Raw genomic sequence first — 22651 nt, 5'->3', positions numbered from 1 at the left:
CCAAATTTGATGTGTGTGTGTAATAAAATTTGATCAGCAAGCTTAATCATAATGTTTTAAGTATGTGATTTTGTCCAATGGTGTGCTAACACATTCAATTTAAATGTTAATTAAAAATTATAGTATATCTCTCTTCCATCCAGCCATCTATCCATCCATCCTGGGTTTAGCTGTATGTGAAATCACTTGTGATTTGCACTGGGCAAGAATGTACACACAAAAAAATCTTTATTAGTTAATAAACACAGATTGTCCTCATAGTACCACTGAAGAAAGTTTGACATTTGTTTCACATGTTATTCAGATAACCCCTGATACCTTTTCATTCCTGTCATGGGAGACCTTGAACAGAAGAGCATACTTTCCCCATGTTTTCCATGTATATTTTATTTTTCCCTCTCAAAAGATCATGATTTTGAAAAATGCTAAAATTATATTGAAATAGTTTTAATTTTAAAAACGTTGTCTTTCTTTGCCTTCTTTTGCTGAATAGACTGTTTATTTTGTTTTGTTTGTAGAGGTCAAGGACTCTGATTTTCAGCAAAAAGTATTTCTTGAATGTGGTTTGTACATGTGAGCTTTTCCTAAATTTCATCTTCTGTTTTAAATAATCTTTTATTAAATTTTCTTCATTTCTGGATTTAAAAATCAAAAAATTTAAATGAAATTTACCTTTCATTTATTTTAGTGGATTTCCATTATTATTTTAAGGTTTTTCACAAATGTTTTGTTTCTAGAGTGTTTTACTTTTTTATATTATAATTCTGTCCTTCTAATGCGTATAATATTCTCTCTCTTAGTTTCTGTAGAAACGCTGGAAAAGAATTTGAAGCAGATGGGAAGGCAGCTTCAACAGCTTGAGAAAGATTTGAAAATCTTTCCCCCTCCTGAGGACTTGCATGATAAGTTTGTGACAAAGATGTCCATATCCTTTGATATCTAAATAACTTAAGTCACTAGTCAATTAGGAGTATGATTTACTTAACATTTTAAGTATACTTGCATAACCAGAGATCACCCTACAGAGCCAAATTATAGAAGGTTTAACCTTTGCCTTCTTGCAAGGAAATTTATCAAGGCTTTTACCTATCAAGAATAATATAGAAGTTTATTGATTTCAATCCTTTTTTCCTTTTTATTAATATGAATAATATGTTGTCTCATCTTTTTCCTTCCATATGCCCTATTTCCTTCTGATGTTCATGGTAAACTGAAAGGATAGGAAAACTCAATTTGAGGAAGTTTGAATCTAATGTCATGTTGTGATTTAGATACTTTTGAAATGTTTTAGGAAGCAGATGAAGACTTTATAAACTGTTGTGACTAGTCAGCTTAATTTCAAGAGTTGTTATATATTAAAAATTAACTCATATTCAAGAAGCTTTAAAATCTCCTTTAGAAATACGACATGGTTCCAAAATCAGAACCGAACCTATCCCAATCACTACTGGTGTAGGTATTCTCTAGACCCAAAATAACATTGACAAAATATGTGTGTGTGTATGTTTATGTGGAAGTGTGTGTGTGGATATACATATATACATAAAAACTAATAGCATTAGGATTGTGTCCTGCTTAATTTAAGGTTCCTTGAAATTCATTTATCTTCGGTTTCACTAAGTTTGTCAGTTAATCTCTAATGAGCGATTGAAGTAGTAAACTTTTTTTTTTTATTTCCGGAATCTAATGTTTAGTTGCTTTCCAAACCATTCTGTGAAATTAGATATCTTTTGCCTTCAAATAAAGTATTACTACTATGCATTATCAAAATTCCATATGGACTTCAGAATTCTATATGAAAGGATAACCCACTTCTAAACGAGCTCTTATAAATAGATACTCCTAATATTTTATTTTAAACTGAGATACTTGAAATAAAGTAACTACTTTTCCTCTTTCTATCTCTTCTCCCCTGAGATTTGTCAAATCACAAAATTATTACCTGGCTTGTCATAGATTTTATTGTATTATATACTTTCAGCTTAATTGTTAATTAGTTCAATTTTAGCTTTCTTCACTGTCTCTTTTGGGAGATATCATAAAAATGCACTCCAGCAACAATCAATTCAGGCTAATGTGTTTGTTTCCTTTCATATGTTTCCTGTCCACCCAGTTTCTTCTTTTATTAGGCAGGATGCCTTTATCACTACGTTTGAGAAGGTTGTTTTTTTAAAACTAAAATCTGTGTTTATCCATCAAATATATATTTGCCACACCTTCTGATTTGGCAAAGTATGCTTTTTAAACAAAATTTGTTATTGCAGAATTGTATCAGATTCATCATTCTTAGCTTCCCCCACCCCAGTTTTATCAAATTAAAATATTCATATGTGACAATTGTAATCATTAAGAACTGTTCACTGAGGCACTTTTTATTGTTCCCTATAGATAGAAAGCATTTTATAAAAGGTTTTGCTTGCATACAGTTTCTGGTAATATACGGTATGTGTACTAATTATGAAGCTCAGTTACCTGGAACGTAGGACCTGAGATATATTCCTGAGCTTAGAATAAAGGTGGTAGAATCCTGCTCAGCAGATGATCTCAGGACCTATGCATACTTGTGTTCATATGACACAGAAGCTGAATGATGTCAGCTTCTTGAAAGGCATGTAGCTCATAAAAAGCAATGAGCAGGAAATCAGAAATAGGAAGGATGAAGCTTTGTTGGAAACAATTTTTCATTCTGAGTACAATTACACTCCATGGACAAGAAAGCTTCTACATCCTGTCGCTAAATATCACAACCTAGAAGCCTCTAATGCACTGATTAGCATTCATGTATCTCTTGGAAGTCAGATATATGAACAGTTGGTGCACTTTGCTATTGACAAAGCTTATAATCATAAATATTCTTTGCTGAGATTAGATTGTACTCGTTTGCTTTTCATCTTAGTTAGACATACTAGTTTCAAAGTAATTAAATTCATTCATTGCAAAGCTTTGTTTACTTTAATTAGGACTGACAACAAGTCAGATTTTGAATATTAAATGCATTTATACAGATCTTATTAAAATGGCAAATTGTGAGCTTCTTACATTTAGAAACTGGAAGAATTTGGAAACTAAATGCACAATGAATAAAAATGTGTTTAAAGTTTGGGTTGTTAACACTGGAATTTTATGTTTTAAGTATTAGTGCTTATTAGCTAAAGCACATATCAAATGTTTGGATCATCAACAAATTATGAAAGCATATGTGTGTTACCTAAGTTGTTAAGAATGCATTTTTGCAAATAGATATTTACATTAAACAATCATGATTTAGTGAACTTTTAATCTGTTAACTGAATTGTTTTAAACTATAGTGTACAATTTTGTTATAATTTTACGAAATGAAATTTCACGAATAGCACTCAACTATAGTATACTGTATTTTTATTCTGCAAGTACTTGCTTTCTTTACATACACTTCTTAATATTAAAAAATACAAATTTAGTACCTTCTTTAAAAGGCATGCACAATTATTTCATATATATCACATTGACTTTTCAGTAATTATTATGTTACTTTTCGATTGCAAAGCCTGGTCAAAAGTATAATTAGAGTAGAGTAGTTTCACTGTAAATATTTGCTTGAAAATGTGTAATGTGTTTTGTGGTAGGGTCACCAATATTGTTATATATAAAGTATTATATGTGAGGTATACACATTTATTAAATTCTTTATCAGTGAGAAAATTAGGAAAATGCCAGGATTGGTGTCATGCGATGCTTTTTCATTTCTTCTGACCTTTACATTCTGGAATATATGTTATTTTGAGGAAAATAGAAAATAGATCCTAGAGCATCACCCTTGAAATTCTCCTTGCACAAGGCTTTCCCTTTCTCTTTTCTCCTCATCCTACCCCCTCTCCCAAGTCTCTTAGGAAAAATCATTTTGCTAGACATTTCTATATTTTTGTATTTGTCACACAACTTACGTGACACGTTATTCGACTCTTCTCCATTTTATAGTCTTTAAATTTCTTCATTGTTATTGCACTTTATTTTCACACTTTCTTTTTTGTTATTACACTGTATAGCAATATTTTGGATGCTCCTCAAATTACTATGTAGATGCTAAAACTGAGAGAAAGTCTTGCATCTTCCTTATATCTATATTCCACACAGCATAAAGCACAGCATTTTTCAGGTAAATGAATTTAGTACATTTTTATTTAATTGAACTGTGGTTAGGAGTAAAATAGAAGAGTAAAATGGGTGAGATGTAAACTAGTATAATACATGGTCCATTTGCAAGAGTGGGAAGTTGCGTAATTGAGTGATTTGTAAGAGGAGAGTTTTTCTTTTGAATTAGTCTTCTTTCCTCCCTTGCCTGTTTTCTCTCTCACCTGTTTTCCATTTAACCCATTCTTAATAAACTTTTAAGTCTCAGATTAAAATATCCTGCTCAAGAGCCCTTCAAGATGGCAGAGTAGTAAGACGTGGAGATCACCTTCCTTCCCACAAATACATCAGAAATACATGTACATGTGGAACAGCTCCTACAAAACACCTACTGAACGCTGCCAGAAGACCTCAGACCTCCCAAAAGGCAAGAAACTCCCCACGTACCTGTGTAGGGCAAAAGAAAAAAGAAAAAACAGAGACAAAACAATAGGGACGGGACTTGCACCTCTGGGAGGGAGCTGTGAAGGAGGAAATGTTTCCACACACTAAGAAGCCCCTTCGCTGGTGGAGACAGGGGGTGGGCAGAGGGGAAGCTTCGGAGCCACGGAGGAGAGTGCAGCAACAGGGGTGCAGAGGGCAAAGTGGAGAGATTCCCGCAGAGGATCGGTGCCGACCAGCACTCACCAGCCCGAGAGGCTTGTCTGCTCACCCGCCGGGGCGGGTGGGAGCTGGGAGCTGAGTCTCGGGCTTCGGAGTTCGGTTTCCAGGGAGAGGACTGGGGTTGGCTGCATAAACACAGTCTGAAGGGGGCTAGTGTGCCTGGAGGGAGTCCGGGAAAAGTCTGGAACTACCTATGAGGCAAGAGTCATTCTTTCAGGGTGCGCGAGGAGAGGGGATTAAGAGCACCGCCTAGGGCTTCCCAGGTGGCGCAGTGGTTGAGAGTCCGCCTGCCAATGCAGGGGACACTAAGCACCGCCTAAACGAGCTCCAGAGATGGGCGCGAGCCGCGACTATCAGCACAAACACCAGAGACAGGCATGAGGCGCTAAGGCTGTTGCTGCAGCCACCAAGAAGCCTCTGTGCAAGCACAGGTCACTATCCACACCTCCCTCCTGGGAGCCTGTGCAGCCCGCCACTGCCAGGGTCCCGTGATCCAGGGACAACTTCCCCAGGAGAACACACGGTGCACCTCAGGCTGTTGCAACGTCATGGTGGCCTCTGCCACTGCAGGCTCGCTCCACACTCCGTACCCTTCCCTCCCCATGGCCTGAGTGAGCCAGAGACCCCGAATCAGCTGCTGCTTTAATCCCGTCCTGTCTGAGCGAAGAACGGACGCCCTCAGACAACCTACAGGCAGAGGCAGGGCCAAATCCAAAGCTGAACCACAGGAGTTGTGCGAACAAAGAAGGGAAGGATCTCCCAGCAGCCTCAGGAGAAGCAGATTAAATCCCCACAATCAACTTGATGTACCCAGCATCTCTCGAATACCTGAATAGACAACAAATCATCCCAAAATTGAGGCAGTGGACTTTTGGAGCAACTGTAGACTTAGGGTTTGCTTTCCGCATCTAATTTCTTTTTGGTTTTATGTTTACCTTACTTTAGTATTTACCCTATATTATCATTGGTAGATTTCTTTATTGATTTGGTTGCTCTCTTCCTTTTCTTTAATATATATATATATATATACTTTTTACTTTTTCTCTTTTTGTGAGTGTGTATGTGTATGCATCTTTGTGTGATTTTTGTCTGTATAGCTTTGCTTTTACCATAAATCCTAGGGTTCTGTCTGTCCTTTTTTTTTTTAGTGCTGGTTATCATTTATGGCTTTGTTTTTTGGTTTGGTTGCTCTCTTCTTTCTTTCTGTCTTTTTTTTTCTTTCTTTCTTTTTTTATTGCATTTTAATTTTTTTAATCTTTATTTTAATAACTTTATTTTCTTTCTAGCTTTCTCTCTCTCACTCTTTCTTTCTTTCTTTCTCTTTTTCTTTCTTTTCTTCTCTTTCTCCCTTTTCTTCTGAGCCGTGTGGCTGACAGGGTCTTGGTGCTCCAGCCAGATGTCAGGCCTGTGCCTCTTAAGGTGGGAGATCTGAGTTCAGGGCATTGGTCCACCAGAGACCTCCTGGCTCCATGTAATGTCAAACAGTGAAAGCTCTCCCAGAGATCTCTATCTCAACTCTAAGACCCAGCTCCACTCAATGACCAGCAAGCTACAGTGCTGGCCACTCTATGCCAAACAACTAGCAAGACAAGAACACAACCCCACCCATTAGCAGAGAGGCTGCCTAAAGGCAAAATACTTAACAGACACCCCAAAACACACCACTGGATGTGGTCCTGCCCACCAGAAAGACAAGGTCCAGCCTCATCACCAGAATACAGGCACCAGTCCCCTCCACCAGGAAGCCTACACAACCCACTGAACCAACCTTAGCCACTGGGGACAGACACCAAATGCAACGGGAACTATGAACCTGCAGCCTGTGAAAAGGAGACCCCCAAACACAGTAGGTTAAGCGAAATGAGAAGACAAAGAAACACAGCAGATGAAGGAGCAAGGTAAAAACCCACCAAACCAAACAAATGAAGAGGAAATACACAGTCTACCTGAAAAAGAATTCAGGGTAATGATAATAGAGATGATCCAAAGTCTTGGAAATAGAATGGAGAATAAACAAGAAATGTTTAACAAGGACCTAGAAGAACTAAAGAGCAAACAAACAATGATGAACAACACACTAAATGAAATTTAAAATTCTCTAGAAGGAATCAATAGCAGAATAACTGAGGCAGAGAACGGATAAGTGACCTGCAAGATAAAATAGTGGAAATAACTACCGCAGAGCAGAATAAAGAGAAAAGAATGAAAAGAATTGAGGACAGTCTTAGAGACTTCTGGGACAACATTAAACACACCAACATTCGAATGATAGGCGTCCCAGAAGAAGAAGAGAAAAAGAAAGGGACTGAGAAAATATTAGAAGAGATTATAGTTGAAAACTTCCCTAATATGGGATAGGGAATAGTCAATTAAGTTAAGGAAGCACAGAGTTTCCCAAACAGGATAAATCCAAGGAGAAACATGCCAAAATACATATAAATCAAACTATGAAAAGTTAAATGCAAAGAAAAAATATTAAAAGCAGCAACAGTAAAACAACAAAGAACATACAGCAGAATCCCCATAAGGTTAATAGCTGATCTTTCAGCAGAGACTCTGCAAGCCAGAAGGGAGAGGCAGGACATATTTAAAGTGATCAAAGGGAAAAATCAAGAATACTCTACCCAGCAAGGATCTCATTCAGATTCCACAGAGAAATTAAAACCTTTACAGACAAGCAAAGGCTAAGAGAATTCAGCAGCACCAAACCAGCTTTACAACAAATGTTAAATGAACTTCTCTATGTAGGAAACACAGGAGAAGGAAAAGACCTACAATAACAAACTCAAAACAAATAAGAAAATGGTACTCGGAACATGCATATCGATAACTACCTTAAATGTTAATGGATTAAATGCTCCAACCAAAAGACATAGACTGGCTGAATGGATACAAAAGCAAGACCCGTATATATGCTGTCTAGAAGAGACCCACTTCAGACCTAGGGACACATACAGATTGAAAGTGAGGGGATGGAAAAAGATATTTCGTGCAAATGGAAATCAAAGGAATACTGCAGTAGCAATTCTCATATCAGACAAACTAGACTTTAAAATAAAGACTATTTATAGAGACAAAGAAGGACACTACGTAATGATCAAGGGATCAATCCAAGAAGAAAATATAACAATTGTAAATATGTATGCCCCCAACATAGGTGCACGTCAATACACAAGGCAAATGCTAACAGCCATAGTAGGGGAAATCGACAGTAACACAATCATAGTAGGGTACTTTAACACCCCGCGTTCACCAATGGACAGATCATCCAAAATGAAAATAAGGAAACACAGGCTTTAATTGACACATTTAACAAGATGGACTTAATTGATACTTATAGGACATTCCATCCACAAACCACAGAACACACTTTCTTCTCAAGAGTTCATGGAACATTTTCCAGTAGAGATCATATCTTGGGTCACAAATCAAGCCTTGGTAAATTTAACAAAATTGAACTCGTATCAAGTATCTTTTCTGACTACAACGCTATGAGACAAGATATCAATAACAGGAAAAAAATCTGGAAAGAATACAAACACATGGAGGCTAAACAATACACTCCTAAATAACCAAGAGATCACTGAGGAAATCAAAGAATACCTAGAAACATATGACAGTGGAAACACGATGACCCAAAACCTATGGGATGCAGCAAAAGCATTTCTAAGAAGGAAGTTTATAGCAATTCAATCCTACCTCAAGAAACAAGAAACATCTCAATTAAACAACCTAACCTTACACCTAAAGCAATTAGAGACTGAAGAACAAAAAAAACCCAAAGTTAGCAGAAGGAAAGAAAGCATAGAGATCAGATCAGAAATAAATGAAAAAGAAATGGAGGAAACAATAGCAAACATCAATAAAACTGAAAGCTGATTTTTTGAGAAGACAAAAAAGATTTATAAACCATTACCTGGACTCATCAAGAAAAAAAAGGGAGAAGACGCAAATCAATAGAATTACAAATGAAAAAGGAGAAGTAACAACTCACACTGCAGTAATACAAAGGATTATGAGAGATTGCAATGGGCAACTATATGCCAATAAAATGCACAACCTGGAAGACATGGACAAATTCTTAGAAAAGCACAACCTTCGAAGACTGAACCAGGAAGAAATAGAAAATAGAAACAGACAAATAGAAATAGAAAATATAAACAGACCAATCACAAGCACTGAAATTGAGACTGTGATTAAAAGTCTTCCAACAAACAAAAGCCCAGGACCAGATGGCTTCACAGGTGAATTCTATCAAGCATTTAGAGAAGAGCTCACACTTATCCTTCTCAAATTCATCCAAAATATATCAGAGGGGGGAACACTCCCTAACTCATTGTACAAGGTGACCATCACCCTGATACCTAAACCAGACAAAGATGTCACAAAGAAAGATAACTACAGGTCAATATGACGTATGAACATATATGCAAAAATTCTCAACAAAATACTAGCAGACAGAATCCAACAGCACATTAAAAGGGTCATACACCCTGATCAAGTGGGGTTAATCCCAGAAATGCAAGGATTTTTCAGTATATGCAAATCAATCAGTGTTATAAACCATATAAATAAATTGAAGGGAAAAAAAATATGATCATCTCAATAGATGCAGAAAAGCTTTCAACAAAATTGAACAACGATTTATGATAAAAATGCTCCAGAAAGTAGGCATATAGGGAATTTACCTCAACATAATAAAGGGCATATATAACAAGCCACAGCCAACATCTTTTCAGTGGTGAGAAACTAAAACCATTTCCTCTTAAGATCAGGAAGAAGACAAGGTTGTCCACTCTCACCACTGTTATTCAACATAGTTTTGGAAGTTTTAGCCACAACAATCAGAGAAGAAAAAGAAATAAAAGGAATCCAAATCGGAAAAGAAGAAGTAAAGCTGTCAGTGTTTACAGACGACATGATAATATACATAGAGAATCCTAAAGATGCTACCAGAAAACTACTAGAGCTAATCAATGAATTTGGTAAAGTAGCAGGATACAAAATTAATGCACAGAAATATCTTGCATTCCTATACACTAATGACGAAAAATCTGAAAGAGAAGTTAAGGAAACACACCCATACACCACTGCAACAAAAAGTATAAAATATCTAGGAATAAACCTACCTAAGGAGACAAAAGACCTGTATGCAGAAAACTATAAGACACTGATGAAAGAAATTAACGATGATACAAAATGATGGAGAGATATACAATGTTCTTGGATTGGAAGAATCAACATTGTGAAAATGACTATACTACCCAAAGCAAGTTACAGATTCAGTGCAGTCCCTATCAAACGAGCAATGGCATTTTTCACAAAGCTAGAACAAGAAATTTCACAATTTGTATGGAAACACAAAAGACCCCGAATAACCAAGGCAATCTTGAGAAGGAAACATAGAGCTGGAGGAATCAGGGTCCCTGCTTCAGACTATACTACAAAGCTACAGTAATCAAGACAGTATGGTACTGGCACAAAACAGAAATATTGATCAATGGAACAAGATAGAAAGCCCAGAGATAAGCCCACACACATATGGTCACCTTATCTTTGATAAAAGAGGCAAGAATATACAATGGAGAAAAGACAGGCTTTTCAATAAGTGGTGTTGGGAAAACTGTACAGCTACATGTAAAAGAATGAAATTAGAACACTCCCTAACACCATACACAAAAATAAACTCAAAATGGATTAAAGACCTAAATGTAAGGCCAGACACTATAATACTCTTAGAAGAAAAATAGGCTGAACACTCTGACATAAATCACAGGATGTTCCCCACCTCCTAGAGAAATGGAAATAAAAACAAACTAATGGGACCTAATGAAACTTAAAAGCTTTTACACAGCAAAGGAAACCATAAACAAGATGAAAAGACAACCCTCTGAATGGCAGACAGTATTTGCAATGAAACAACTGACAAAGGATTAATCTCCAAAATATACAAGCAGCTCATGCAGCTCAATATCAGTAAAACAAACAACCCAATCCAAAAATGGGCAGAAGACCTAAACAGACATTTCTCCAAAGAAGATATACAGATTGCCAACAAACACATGAAAGGATCCTCAACATCACTAATCATTAGAGAAATGCAAATAGCAATTACAATGAGGTATCACCTCACACCAGTCAGAATGGCCATCATCAAAAAATCTACAAACAATAAATGCTGGAGAGGGTGTGGAGAAAAGGGAACCCTATTGCACTGTTGGTGGGAACGTAGATTGATACAGCCACTATGGAGAACAGTATGGAGGTTCCTTAAAAAACTAAAAATAGAACTACCATGTGACCCAGCAACCCCACTACTGGGCATATACCCTGAGAAAACCATAATTCAAAAAGAGTCATCTACCACAGTGTTCATTGCAGCACTATTTACAATAGTCAAGACATGGAAGCAACCTAAGTGTCCATCGACAGATGAATGGTTAAGCAATATGTGGCACATATATACAACGGAATATTACTCAGCCATAAAAGGAAACGAAATTGAGGTATTTGTAGTGAGGTGGATGGATCTAGAGTCTGTCATACAGAGTGAAGTAAGTCAGAAAGAGAAAAACAAATACCGTATGCTAACACATATATGTGGAATGTAAAAAATATATATATATTGCTTTGAAGAGCATAGAGGCAGGACAGGGTTAAAGACACAAACATAGAGAATGGCCTTGAGGGGGAAGGGTGAGCTGGGACAAAGTGAGAGAGTGGCATGCACATGTATATATTACCTAATGTAAAGTAGATAGTGGTAAGCAGCCATATAGCACAGGTAGATCAGCTTGGTGCTTTGTGACCACCTAGAGGGGTGGGATAGGGAGGGTAGGAGGGAAACACAAGAGGGAGGAGATATGGGGATATATGTATATGCATAGCTGGTTCAGTTTGTTGTAAAGCAGAAACTAACACACCATTGTAAGGCAAGTATACTCCGGTAAAGATGTTAAAAAAAAAAAAAAAATCTACAAGCAGTAAATGCTTGGGGGGTGTGGAGAAAAGGGAACCCTCTAGCACTGTTGATGGGAATATAAATTGATACAGCCACTATGTAGAACAGTATAGAAGTTCCTTAAAAACCTAAAAATAGAACTACCATATGACCCAGCAATCCCACTACTGGGCATATACCCTGAGAAAACCATAATTCAAAAAGAGACATGTACCACAATGTTTATTGCAGCTCTATTTACAATAGCTAGGACATGGAAGAAACCTAAGTGTCCATCGACAGATGAATTGATAAACAAGATGTGGCACATATGTACAATGGAATGTTATCCATAAAACGAAACGAAATTGAGTTATTTGTAGTGAGGTGGATCACCTAGAGTTTGTCATACAGAGTGAAGTAAGTCAGAAAGAGAAAAACAAATAGTGTATGCTAACACATATATATGGAATCTAAAAAAATGGTTCTGAAAACTCTAGGGGCAGGACAGGAATAAAGGTGCAGACATAGAGAATGGACTTGAGGATATGGGGAGGGGGAAGGGTAAGCTGGGACAAAGTGAGAGGGTGGCATGGACATATATATACTACCAAATTTAAAATAGATAGCTAGTGGGAAGCAGCCATATAGCACAGGGAGATAGGCTTGGTGCTTTTTGACCACCTAGAGGGATGGGTTAAGGAGGGTGGGAGGGAGACGCAAGAGGCAGGAGATATGGGGATATATGTACATGTATAGCTGATTCACTTTGTTATAAATCAGGAACTAACACACCATTGTAAAGCAATTATACTCCAATAAATATGTTTAAAAATTGTATATACTTCTCATCCTGTATGAATCCTCAAGTCTATGATGATCTCTTTCTTCTCAGAAGTCTTACTACATTTATAACGTCGTGTTCACGGCTTCTTGACAGTCATGCTTCAGTCACTGCCACCTTCTCTGCCAGGACTTCCCAGACTACGCAGCATAAGTTAGCCTCTGTCACTGTATACAATATCACACACAAACTTTTGTTTTCTTCATCATGCTTATTATTGTCTGAATATCTCATTAATTTTCTTCTTTATTACCTGTTCACCACACTCTAGAATTCATGTTTCATGAAAGCAGGGACTTTGCTTACCTTGTTAACTACTCGTTTTCCTCATGTCTAGAAGAGTGGTACTTAGTGGTGTTTAGTGACTACTTATAGATTGGCTGCCATCCTGGCTGGCTGGCTGGCCAGACCCTGGGTACTGAAGAAGATCTATAAAATGTTTTAGATTATAGGGCTTCCCTGGTGGTGCAGTGGTTGAGAGTACGCCTGCGGATGCAGGGGACACGGGTTCGTTCCCCGGTCCGGGAAGATCCCACATGCCGCGGAGCGGCTGGGCCTGTGAGCCATGGCCGCTGAGCCTGCGCGTCCGGAGCCTGTGCTCCGCAACAGGAGAGGCCACAACAGTGAGAGGCCCGTGTACCGAAAAAAAAAAAAAAAAATTTTTAGACTATAAACATTGTAGGACTGATTGAAGCTGGTCCTTGTAAGATGATTAATGGAAGTAATAGACATCGTTGGTGGGGAAGGTGCAATAATGGGGGCAAAACATGAGAATAAATGTAGATTTACATTTAGAATAAATTTATGCTGGGTGGCTGGGTGGCTTGGGAATGAACAATACTTGCTAACCAGGAGTTAAATCCCACATCTCATTCTGACTACTTAGTTGGCCAACACTAAACATTTTTGGTTCAATGTGTGTGAACACAGTTCTGGTTGTCATGTACCTTCCCATGGGAAAATTATACTTGTTCAAGTAGAAATTAATCAGAATTTGGCCTTAGTCCTGGTAAAGGAAAAGAAAATAGATTTTACAAAAATATCAAGTAGTTGGATATATATCAATATTTCTGTAATGAATTTTATCAGAGTTTAATTTTGTTGTATAGCCCACCTATTTTTCTCAAGCTCTTTACAAATATAGAACTTTCTGGGGGAAAAAATAAAGCCTTATGACTACTATGGATATGGGCATTAACTTCTAGCTGGAGTTTAACAGTTGGCACAAGAACATCTGTGTTTGTTTTTTTCTTTTGGATAATGATAATTTTTTATGTGAATGTTCCCTCATCTGTTAATGAGAAAGTACCCAGCAGTAATGATGTAGAGTGCCTCATTAAGGTAACCATTTATTCCATTCTATCAAAGAGTCATTTTAAACTTCTGAGAATTTATTTGGCTATTTCCAGAATTGTTTCAGTTCAATCACAATTTTACTGTTTTTCTGGGTAATTCCACTTATTTAAAGCTCTACTTACTTTCCTTTGGGAGCAAATTGTTTTGTAGATAAAAATGATAAGAAAGTTAACTCTCTAGCTGTTAAAACAAGACCATGTAATTTCCATCGTTCTGGCTCTTGGTCTTCTTTCCCATCACATCATTTAATAGAATTTTACTGTTTTATTTAAGTATGCTCAAGCATACTTCTGATATGTCATTAACTTTTGATTCTTAACCTACAATCTAAAAAGTGTTATTGAGTAATAGGGCTTTATTTTAACCTATTTGCCAAACTGATTCCTGTGAATGGGCATATTCCCAGGTATTAGAATAAAATTACTCATATTTATTAAAACTCAAAGCCTTATAAGCAGTGATAAGGGCAAAAAAGGAGTAGCTGTAGAACCATACAATTAGAAACACCCACCATAGTAATGCAGCCTGTTGTCCAGGGTAACTACTTTTTAGGAACTCTGTTAGCTCTTAACATTACATCCAAATTGTATGTGTTCGTGTGTGTGTGTGAATGTGTATATGTGCAATTTCATGAAGAGAAGTTCCTTGACTTACATCAGACTTTTGAGGAGGCCTGCTACTCTTCCCACCGAAGTTTGAGTGATGACAGTAGGGTGAAATAAGTCATTGGCACCAATGTAGTTTGCAGATGATTAGACTTAATACAGCATCTAGAAAAAGGGCTAATAATCACAGGTGATCACATGGCAAAAAACAAAACACTACTAGGGGATTGTACTAGAAGGGAAAACAGAGAACTTCATTACAGAGATACCTGGACTAAAAGTGCTATATATTCAGTGGAAGAAATGATCACTCATAGTTGCAGAGATTAGAGAAGGTGGCTTCATGGAAGAGGAAGAATTGAACCAAACTTGGAACGATAGATTTGGACAAGCAAAGGCAGAAAATGATTCCTCTTTTAGGCAGGAGTTAAGGATATATAAATAATCCATGTGGATATAGTCTCTATCTGGGACATAAATTTTAGGTGAGAGTTTATAGATGGAATATATAAACCAATGTTGATTTCTCAATTTGCTAGGTAAATGAAGGGATACTTACTGCACATTACAAATCAATCACCATATGTTCCATTTAATGATAGTTTCTGAATGCATTTCAAGTGTGATTTTTATTTACATAAATTTACTTACAGCATTTCACAAATATGGATGTTTCACGAGACAAAGTATATGGAAACGTGTGACTGTATTATAATTTCTTGTGATTTTACTAATACAAAATCTTTTGTTCATCCAAGGATTAAAAAATGATGCTACATATAAATGCATCGACCACTGATACTATTATGATCTAGATTCTTAGAAAGTATGAGGAGGCATTTTGCTGCTTAAACTAGCCAAAGAAAGATCCATAGATTTTCTAAGCTCATTAGAAAAAAAAAATCAAAATCACCTCTTGCATTAGAATCTAGACTCCTTACATTCTAGTCTGTTCTTCTAAAATAATATATATTTAACTAAGCAGAGCATGGTATTAAAAAACAAACAAAAAAAAACAGGCATGGAAGGGCAGTATGTAATCTGTAGATTGACCGTAGACATGGGTACAGGTGATTGATGGGGATGCCTTTTTTCCTTGTGGGAGCAGCATTCTTCTCTGCCCCAGGTTCACCACATATCTGGCAACAGTGCTACCTCTTTCTTTCATTCTTTTTCTCAAAACAGAGGGCCTGTATCATTTTCCTTATTTCATCCTGTACTGGAGAATGCTCTGACCAGAGGAACCATATCTTTTTGAAATTGTGGAAAATTTTTCTTTTTAGACATAAACATTCCATTTTTTTATTTTCTCCCAGTCTGAGTCTAGTTATTCTTATTTTCTGACTTCTGAAAAAATGTGTTAATATCTGTTTATCTTTTTGTGTTAGAGACAATATAATGACTTCAGTAAGTTTAATGTCCCAGTTTAAAAGAGCCATAGATAATTATGACTGATGCTGTAGCGGAGTCATCTTTTCAGAATGTGGTATGGAGATTTTTTATCTGGCTACCACAGCAATCTGTCACACCACAAAGGAAATTCTATTGTTTGTTTAGAAAATGTGTTCTAATGCCACCACCACATTCACAGAAAGTTAGTCTTCTCAGTCTCAGTGTGCTTTCAACTAATTGTCATAAATAAGTGAGAAAAGAACATTTCTGTGTGTGTATGTAATCATAATTTTAAATCATGTAATTCATAGAAGAAATTGTATACCAATTTTCCAAAGAAATTAAAACATGAATTTACTTATACAATATAAGAAGTTTTTAATGTAACTCTTAAAAAATGTATTGCTTTTAGAACCTTAAGTAGAGCTTAAATTGAATAAGTGGGCAATAATAAGACCAAGTATTTATATGTATTACGAAATGCCATTTTTCTAAGAACTTTGTATGTATTAACTCATTAGTCCTCACAACAGCCCTATAAGTGATGTTATTATTATTATTCCCATTTTACAGGTGACAAAATTGTGGCACAGAGAAATGAAGGCATTTGTCCACAGGCACAATACTACCAAGTGCAGGAGCTAGAAATTGACCCCAGGTTGTCCAGTTTAAATACTATGCAAAATGCCTATGTTATTGATTTCAATATCATTGAAACTACTGAACTATAATTTTAAATCATATTGCATGATCTGATAAGATAGGCAAATTGGAAGAAAAATTTCCTTGAACTTAATTGTAAAAGAGACATATTAAATATATAAATAACTTTTCTGATAACTTCACCAGTGTTAATTAGGAAGCACACTTAAGATTTCATCACTGTACAGTGTAGATTGAATTGTAAGAATGGTTAACTATTAGAGCTAATTTTGGCATTTTGGAGATATGTAATAATGGCTAACAATTAAATTAAAACATTGGACTTATAGGATTTTTTTTTCCCCTAAAGCATTACTTTGTAAACTTCAGAATACCTTAACTGTAATATACATCTTTGTTATCAGTGCAAAAGAACACTATGAGAAACTTTCAAAATTACATGAAAACATGGACAAGTTATACCAGAGTATAATGGGGTACTATGCCATCGATGTGAAGAAGGTGTCTGTGGAAGACTTTTTGACTGATTTGAATAACTTCAGAACCATGTTCATGGTATGTTAAAAATCTTAATTTGTTTTTTAAAAGTATTTGTATCTATATTACTATTATTATATTACTATAATATATTACTATATTACATATTATAATTATATATTCATTATATATTATATTATATATATAATATAATATATTACTATCTATTATTACTCTTATTACTTCATTCTACTCTTGTTGTCTGTAGTAAAATCTACCTTTTCTGATATTGAAAGTTAGCTTTAAAAATTTCAGATTTTTAAATCTATTGAAAAATGTGTTTTGTCCTTTTTTTGGCCTTCCCAACATTAAGCTGTAATCAGAAATTTTGATTGAAAAAGTGACAAATTCTGAAGCTTTTCATAAAGACTCCCCTCCTGGCTGACTACAAAGCACTTTTGTAGTAAGTGTTTGGCTATGAATTTGTTTCTTTATACTTAAGATCAATTTGTATTTTTGTGGTATAATTTTACCAAATTCTGTGCAGTTCTTATGAAGCTTTTTTCCCCTTTTCTTAATGCATTGTATAATAAGCTACCTGCGATTTGCCTTTGAATGGATTTTACATTCCTAGGGTTTCCTTTAGATACTATAATAGGGAGGTCAGGTCTCTGATGTGGAATCCTTTCATTTAGGCATTAAAAAGATCTTTTGAAAAGTATTAGCTGATTAGATGGGGGAGAAAACCACACACGTATTAAAGTGAGAAAGCATTGTTTCCTCTAGGGAAACTGGTAATACATTTCTGCAACGAAAAATTACGTTATTCTTAATAGATGGGTGAGTCACTTTTGTGTTTCAGCAAATGTTGTGGGGATTAAAAAGTTTTGAGGTGTAAAGAAAAAGAAGGTTGAATTTAAAGAAGTTTGAATTGCTTTTTAATCTCCAGAAAACTTTATTGCTGAATTTATTGGACTTGATTATAATCACCTGGTTGTGACAAGATACCCTTTCAATAAAAACTCAATATTTTAAATGAAAACTGGTCTACAATAAATGCACATTTGCTCACAGCTCTAGTTTATGTCCTCCACAAATTCAAAGTGATTTTTTAAATTATTTTTTCACTACCAGAAATGAATCTATTAAATATATTTATTATGTGCCTATATTCGTGATGTATAATATACTACTTTAATTTTTATAATATTTTATGAGACAACATGGCTTAGTGGAAGTAGCAAAGGCTTTGCAGTTTGAGAGAGCAAGGTTTGGATTCCACACTAGTTAATATATGACTATGAATCCTTTTAACCTTCTCGAGCCTCAGTTTCCATATTTGTAAAAGGGGATGTTAATTCCTTTCTCATGAGAGTATTTAAATATTAAATGAGATAATATATATTAAGTATCATAGCTCCTGGTGCATGGTAGTTGCTTAATAAATTATTATGCAGTAAAGGGTTAACTCAGTGGGCTTAAGGTACTCAAACCCTGTACATTTTAGAGAAAGTAGTGGCCCTTGACTGGCTCTGGAGAGAGCAGCTGTGAGCCTTGGAATATCCTGCCCAGTATGGCCATCTTTGTATACCTGGGGCCTTGGGCCAAGCTAGATAGTTTATGCAAAAAATGTGATTTACGGTGAACACCTACTTTTGTTCACCAGGGGCCTTGGGCCACACTGTGTCAGTTCGTCGTCTGTGGGGTGCTGGAGACTGAGTAGCCAAGGTCATTCATGCAGGGAGTCTATATTCATGCCTGCATGACTGACCTCAATAAGTCTTATTATTTATTTATTTAAATTTTATTTATTTTTTGGCTGCATTGTGTCTTAGTTGCGGCACGTGGGATCTTTTGTTGTGGTGCATGGGCTTCTCTCTAGTTGTGGCATGCAGGTTTTCCCTTCTCTAGTTGTGGCGCACAGGCTCCAGGGTGAGTGGGCTCTGTATTTTTGGCATGCGGGCTTTCTAGTAGAGGCACCCGAGCTCAGTAGTTGGCTTAGTTGTCCTGAGGCATATGGGATCTTAGTTCCCCAACCAGGGATCGAACCCATGTCCCCTGCATTGGAAGGTGTATTCTTTACAACTGGACCACCAGGGAAGTCCCCTCAGTAACTCTTGACATCAAGGCTTGGGTAAGCTTCCCTGGTTGGCAGTACATCACACGTGTTGTCACACATTGTTGCTGGAATAATGAAACTCCACTGGGAGAAGACAACTGTGGTTTTAATCTATATCCTTTCACGGTAAGAAACTGTTAACAGTGTGTGTAACAACTTTTCTGAGTTCTGTGAGTCCTTCCAACAAATTATCAAGCCTGAGGGTGGTCTTGGGGACCCATGACATAATTATGCATAAAATTATAAAATGCATATATAAAATAATAATACCCATCAGATATTGAGTATTTTCTATGAACCAGACATTTTTCCAAATGCCTAACATATATTACCTCAGTCAATCTTCATGATAATTCTGTATCTTTTCGTTGTTTCTATCCCCCTTTGGCAAATGAAGAAAGAGACCAAGGCCGTATTGTCTGGTTTTGAAACCAGATCTAATTCCACATCTTCCTGAGATCTGGTAGGAGTTCTCTGGGTGACTTGGCATTTCTGTTACTAGGTGGTGGGCAGAGAGAGAAAATGTTTGAATGGAGAAGGGTTCAAGGTGGAGGGTCACAGAGTGACAGCTATACTTTGCCTATTTCAGAGTTTACATGGGTCCTAGAAGTAGCTGCTATCACACACACATACATATAGACACAGACACACACACACACTCATATACACATTGTACTAAATTAAAATCATTAGAGCTAAGTATAAAACACTTTATCTAAATAAGTAATCTGGAGAGGGAATTTTCTTTAGAATAAAAATAAGCATAAAGAAGACTGTAAGGGAAGTATAATTTCACACACAAATTTTTTCTTCCTTTCTTTATGGTTATACTCCTTGAATTTTGGACACTGTATCTTTAAAAAGACCACAGCGTCAAGACTGATAGAAATTACTGACAAATAGATGTCTATTTGTCAATGTCTTCTGATCTCTTAAGTTGCTATTTAATTCCATATAATTCAATTGTGAAAACCAGGCTAATTTCAATGAGTTAGTATGAAAATATTGGGGATAGATGTGGACCTTTAATATGTTGAAGGTTTGTTCTGGAAAGCCACATTAATACAATAGGCAAAAAATATATTTTCTCTTTAAGATACACTTAAGATATGTTTACATTGTTAAGTATAGTTGATACATTAAACTATGTTTACACTATTACTTCATCCACTGACATTCATGATCCCTGGTCATGAATGAGCAGCAAATGTTCTGGTAAATTGGAGGTCCGTTTTGTATTACACAAGAAGTTGGAGCACTGTCCTCATTCTACACCTGCCCTCCACTACAGCAGCTTACCATGGAATGTTTTCTCTCAAGTTCTGGCCACTCTGCTCGTTGTTCCCTATGCCTGGCACACTCCCTCCATATTTTGCCGGACTAAATTATTGTACTCGCACTTCTAATCTGTGCTCAGAATTTCCTTCATCTAGTATCAGATGCCCCCATCTACGGTGGGTGGCATTCTCTAATAGCTAACACATATACTGCCAACCAAGTGCCAGGTGTTCTCATTCTCATTTGTTACAACAACAAACAGATGTGGTATGTGTACTGGATTATTCCCACTTTACAAATGAGGAAACTGAGGCTTAGATAGATAGTAACAGCTAGCAGGTGACTGAACGGAGATGCTAAGCCAGGGAGTCTCACCAGTGTTAACTAGGATCTCTCAACTAATTTGCAGAGATAGAGCTGTTCAGCATCTTCCCTTCCTTCCTTCCTTCCTTCCTTCCTTCCTTCCTTCCTTCCTGCCCTCCTTCCTTCCTTCCTGCCCTCCTTCCTTTTGTCTCCCTGAGAGACTTTTTACAATAGGTAACAAAGGAACATCTGTTTCAGTCTGCTACCTCAAGCCCAGTAGACCAAGGGGGGAAGCTTTCATGATCTTGTGGCTTCCTCTGAGAAACAGCTGTTCATTGTGACAGTTTAACTTACCCCTTTTCTATCATCTTCAACCAAATACAGCTGCCACTGATGGAATTGCTAAGACCCTGTGCTAGGTGCTCTTCATGTGTCATCCCATTTAGTCTTCACAACATTTTTATGAGGTACAGAATGTTACCTGGAGGGAACTACAGGCCAGAGAAAGAAAATCCATGCCTTGGCAGACGCACTTAAGAATTGGCAGGGGCAGGATTAAATGGAAGCCTGACCTGCCTGACTCCAAAGCCTGTACTTTTTTTTTTTTTTACCATTTCCAAGTACATTGCTCTCAGAGAGTTTGTAAGAACAATCAAAATGTAATTTTTAAGGGTGTTTTTTATAACTTACTAGAGGGAATCAGCACAAGGCTCACCTTATTTCCTCACCCCTTGATAGAATAACTTTCTATTTACATTGATGAGCTCACCATAGAAAAATGTTTGCAGGTCTGGTTCTATTTCAAAGCATAAAATGTTCACTTTTAAAATTATAGGCCTATTAATGCAAAGCCTTGTGGCTGGGATGAGGGTTAAGGTGAGCGGTACAGAGTCAGCACCTCTCTGTAATAGATTTTTATTTCCCATAGGACTCATGTGAGGCATAAAGTTCAAATTGGAGGTACTAGGTGGAAATGTTTGGCCTCACACTATAGGCTGAGCAAATTGGTGACCCACCAGGAATCAAACTTCACCAAATGAAATTCGTGCCTTCAGTCGTGTAGTGATACATAGCAATCATCGTTTTCCACTGTGGTCTGGTTTTAGACTCATTGTTATATGCCATTACCAATGCACCTGTTATTAAAAGAGATAACATGCTTCTCCAGGATGAATTGAGCTCATTATGGAATTTTGGTTGGATCTTACAAGGAGCCTCTTGTCCCCCTTTATATATGTATTTTTAACATCTTTATTGGAGTATAATTACTTTCAATGGTGTTAGTTACTGCTTTATAACACTATATCCCCATATCTCCTCCCTCTTGCGTCTCCCTCCCACCCTCCCTATCCCACCCCTCTAGGTGGTCACAGAGCACCGAGCTGATCTCCCTGTGTTATGTGGCTGCTTCCCACTAGCTACCTATTTTACGTTTGGTAGTATATATATGTCCATGCCACTCTCTCACTTCGTCCCAGCTTACCCTTTCCACTCCCCATGTCCTCAAGTCCATTCGCTACATCTGTGTCTTTATTCCTGTCCTGACCCTAGGTTCTTCAGAACCATTTTTTTTTTTTTTTTTTAGATTCCATATATATGTGTTAGCATACGATATTTGTTTTTCTCTTTCTGACTTACTTCCCTTTATCTTATCCAACAGCTGTAGCAGGCTCATGTTTGTCATTTGAGTTTAAAACTAATTTTTGTGTCTCTCGTTGGTCACTGTGGCTTTGAAGCATATGTATGTCCTGGTCCCACCTCCCACTCATCTTTATTACACAGTCTTGCTCAAACTGCTTTTACTCCCTTGGGACCAAATTACATGGTTTCTTCTTCAACACACTCACGTCTTATCCTGATGATGCTTCTTTTTTATCATTGGAAGGTCTTTTGCTATTTTC

General features: G+C 36.8%; 1 protein-coding gene across 1 annotated transcript in view; it reads left to right on the top strand.

Moving 5' to 3' along the window:
• Nucleotides 1-22651, top strand: part of DIAPH3 (diaphanous related formin 3) — a 408148-nt gene that overhangs the window by 198730 nt on the left and 186767 nt on the right. Inside the window, 2 exon segments of the mRNA XM_024767214.1 lie at nucleotides 801-925; nucleotides 16964-17128. Of these exon segments, the coding sequence (XP_024622982.1) occupies nucleotides 801-925; nucleotides 16964-17128 (290 nt within the window).

Source organism: Neophocaena asiaeorientalis, unplaced genomic scaffold (genome assembly GCF_003031525.2).
Source record: "Neophocaena asiaeorientalis asiaeorientalis breed wild unplaced genomic scaffold, Neophocaena_asiaeorientalis_V1.1 scaffold127, whole genome shotgun sequence".
In the NCBI taxonomy this organism is placed as follows: Eukaryota; Metazoa; Chordata; class Mammalia; order Artiodactyla; family Phocoenidae; genus Neophocaena; species Neophocaena asiaeorientalis.
Note: the sequence above shows the minus strand (reverse complement) of the source record. Positions and strands in the feature narration are given on the sequence as shown.